Source organism: Oncorhynchus masou, unplaced genomic scaffold, assembly GCF_036934945.1.
Source record: "Oncorhynchus masou masou isolate Uvic2021 unplaced genomic scaffold, UVic_Omas_1.1 unplaced_scaffold_16831, whole genome shotgun sequence".
Lineage (NCBI taxonomy): Eukaryota > Metazoa > Chordata > Actinopteri > Salmoniformes > Salmonidae > Oncorhynchus > Oncorhynchus masou.
In genome coordinates, this window is record NW_027006974.1 from 1 (window position 1) to 2,483 (window position 2,483).

Here is a 2,483-nt window from a genome sequence, read left to right on the forward strand (position 1 = left end):
GTGTGCTGATGTATAGTATGGTTATATAGTATGGTTATATAGTATGATTATATATATTATGGTGATATAGAGTGTGGTGATGTATAGTATGGTTATATAGTATGGTTATATAGTATGATTATATATATATTATGGTGATATAGATTGTGGTGATATATAGTATGGTGATGTAGATTGGTTATATAGTGTGGTTATATAGTATGATTATATAGTATGGTTATATAGTATGATTAGGTGATTTAGTTAATTCAAACAGGTGCCATTAATACAGGTAACGAGTGGAGGACAGAGGAGCCTCTTAAAGAAGAAGTTACAGGTCTGTGAGAGCCAGAAATCTTGCTTGTTTGTAGGTGACCAAATACTTATTTTCCACCATAATTTGCAAATAAATTCATTAAAAATCCTACAATGTGATTTCTGGATTTTTTTCTCATTTTGTCTGTCATAGTTGAAGTGTACCTATGATGAAAATTACAGGCCTCTCTCATCTTTTTAAGTGGGAGAACTTGCACAATTGGTGGCTGACTAAATACTTTTTTGCCCCACTGTATAGTGTGGTGGTATATAGTATGGTGATATATAGTATGTTGAGGTCACCCTGCTTGAGACTTAAAGTAATGTTGCCCTTGCTCAACCAAGACCATGGTTATGGTAGAGTGATTGGTTAGTAAGAACACTGCTTTATACTGAGACCATGGTTATGGTAGAGTGATTGGTTAGTAAGAACACTGCTTTATACCGAGACCATGGTTATGGTAGAGTGATTGGTTAGTAAGAACACTGCTTTATACTGAGACCATGGTTATGGTAGAGTGATTGGTTAGTAAGAACACTGCTTCGTGAGTGTGAAGTGTTGTTGTACAGAGGTCCCTGGGTACATGTCCAGAGCCAGACAGGGACAGAACTCACTCTGTTCCACAAAGTTCTGTGGAAGATTTGCTAACAGAGGAGAGTGGTTATGTATCTAAGTACAAATTTAACCATCAGAATAATGTTTATTTGTGTTCCTTACTTACACATCCCATCATTGACATAGTCAAAGCCAGACCTTCTGTCTGTCTCTCCTTGCTGGTTGACTAGAGTGGAAATCTATAGTATTGTATGGTTGACCTGGGATAGAGCTGAAATGTGGCCCGATGTAGTGTTGCCTTTGTACCAAACACCCTTACAGTCATAAACCTTTTCCCCATGTCATCGCCTCGACCTCAGTCTGGTGTTCCCTAACAGTATCTGAAGAGTCTGTATACCCAGTGGTGTATAGTACAGTAGAGTACAGCGGACTACAGTAGAGCACAGCAGGCTGTATAGTAGGAGAAGAAGTGGCCCTTTGGGTTCATTGAAATACATATTCATAATATTTCTGTTAACAATTTAATCTGCACCCAGATTAGTCTTCAATTTAATTTTCACCCAGATTAGTGTTCAATTTAATCTGCACCCAGATTAGTGTTCAATGTGATAGAACAAAACTCAGTACAGCACATGAATTAGAAAATGTTGTTACAAATTTGAGCCACGAGATGGTGGTAGATTATAAGTTTAAATAGCATGGACCTTTGATTTGTCTCTGGATAGAAATTGCCCTTGGGCACAGATCTATCCTTCTTTAACCTGTCCGCTCCCCTTCATCTACACTGAAGTGGATTTAACAAGTGACATCATGAAGGGATCATAGCTTTCACCTGGATTCACCTGGTCAGTCTTTGGCATGGAAAGAACAGGTGTTCATAATGTTTTGTTTACTCAGTGTATAAACACAACATAGGTATTTATGTAAAACAAGTGAATTTACTGTATGTCCATGGTCTTATACTTCAGCGGGAGCCGGTGGTGCGTGTGTTCAGTGCCGTGACGGGGGAGACCCTCTCAGTCTTGGGCACTGTGTTTCTCCTGAGTACGTCTGTGGCCAGGCTCATGACCCTGGTGTCCCAGCAGTGTGGGCTTCCCGTCAGCTCCTTCAGACTGAGCTCTCCCACCGGCCTGCAACTCTACGACTGCAACCGGCTGCACGACTACGCCATTGACCTGGGTATGGCCTTCCTTGTGCAGTAGATCAATGGTCCTCTGGCTCAACACCTTATGGATGTAACACAGAGACAAATGGACTGTATGGAACATTCTTGGTTCATGGCAACCAGGAGGACAACCTGCATGTGTCTCTGTCTCCCAGGGGCTACTCTACGGTTGGACACCTGGGATGGGTGGGCGGAGTTCCTCAGAGGCTGCTTCCTGGGACACAGACTGACCGTCCAACGACACCTGTCTAGGGAGAGACCTGTGATGAGGTCAGAATACACATCTACACACTGAACTGTATGATAGACTTACTATCAACAGTGATGGTACTGAACCTTTATATAGCTTACAATGATGGTACTGAACCTTTATATAGCTTACAATGATAGTACTGACCCTGTATATAGCTTACAATGATAGTACTGACCCTGTATATAGCTTACAATGATAGTACTGACCCTGTATAT

The 2,483-nt window shown here is 41.1% G+C and overlaps 1 protein-coding gene across 1 annotated transcript; it reads left to right on the forward strand.

Moving 5' to 3' along the window:
• Positions 1-1,818: 1,818 nt before the first annotated feature.
• On the forward strand, positions 1,819-2,341 carry LOC135531964 (protein ANKUB1-like; the record flags this gene model as incomplete). The annotated part of the gene is made up of 2 exons (XM_064959652.1): positions 1,819-2,029; positions 2,171-2,341. Coding segments are annotated over 2 exons (351 nt in total), but the record flags the coding sequence as incomplete, so codon positions are not given.
• Positions 2,342-2,483: the final 142 nt, after the last annotated feature.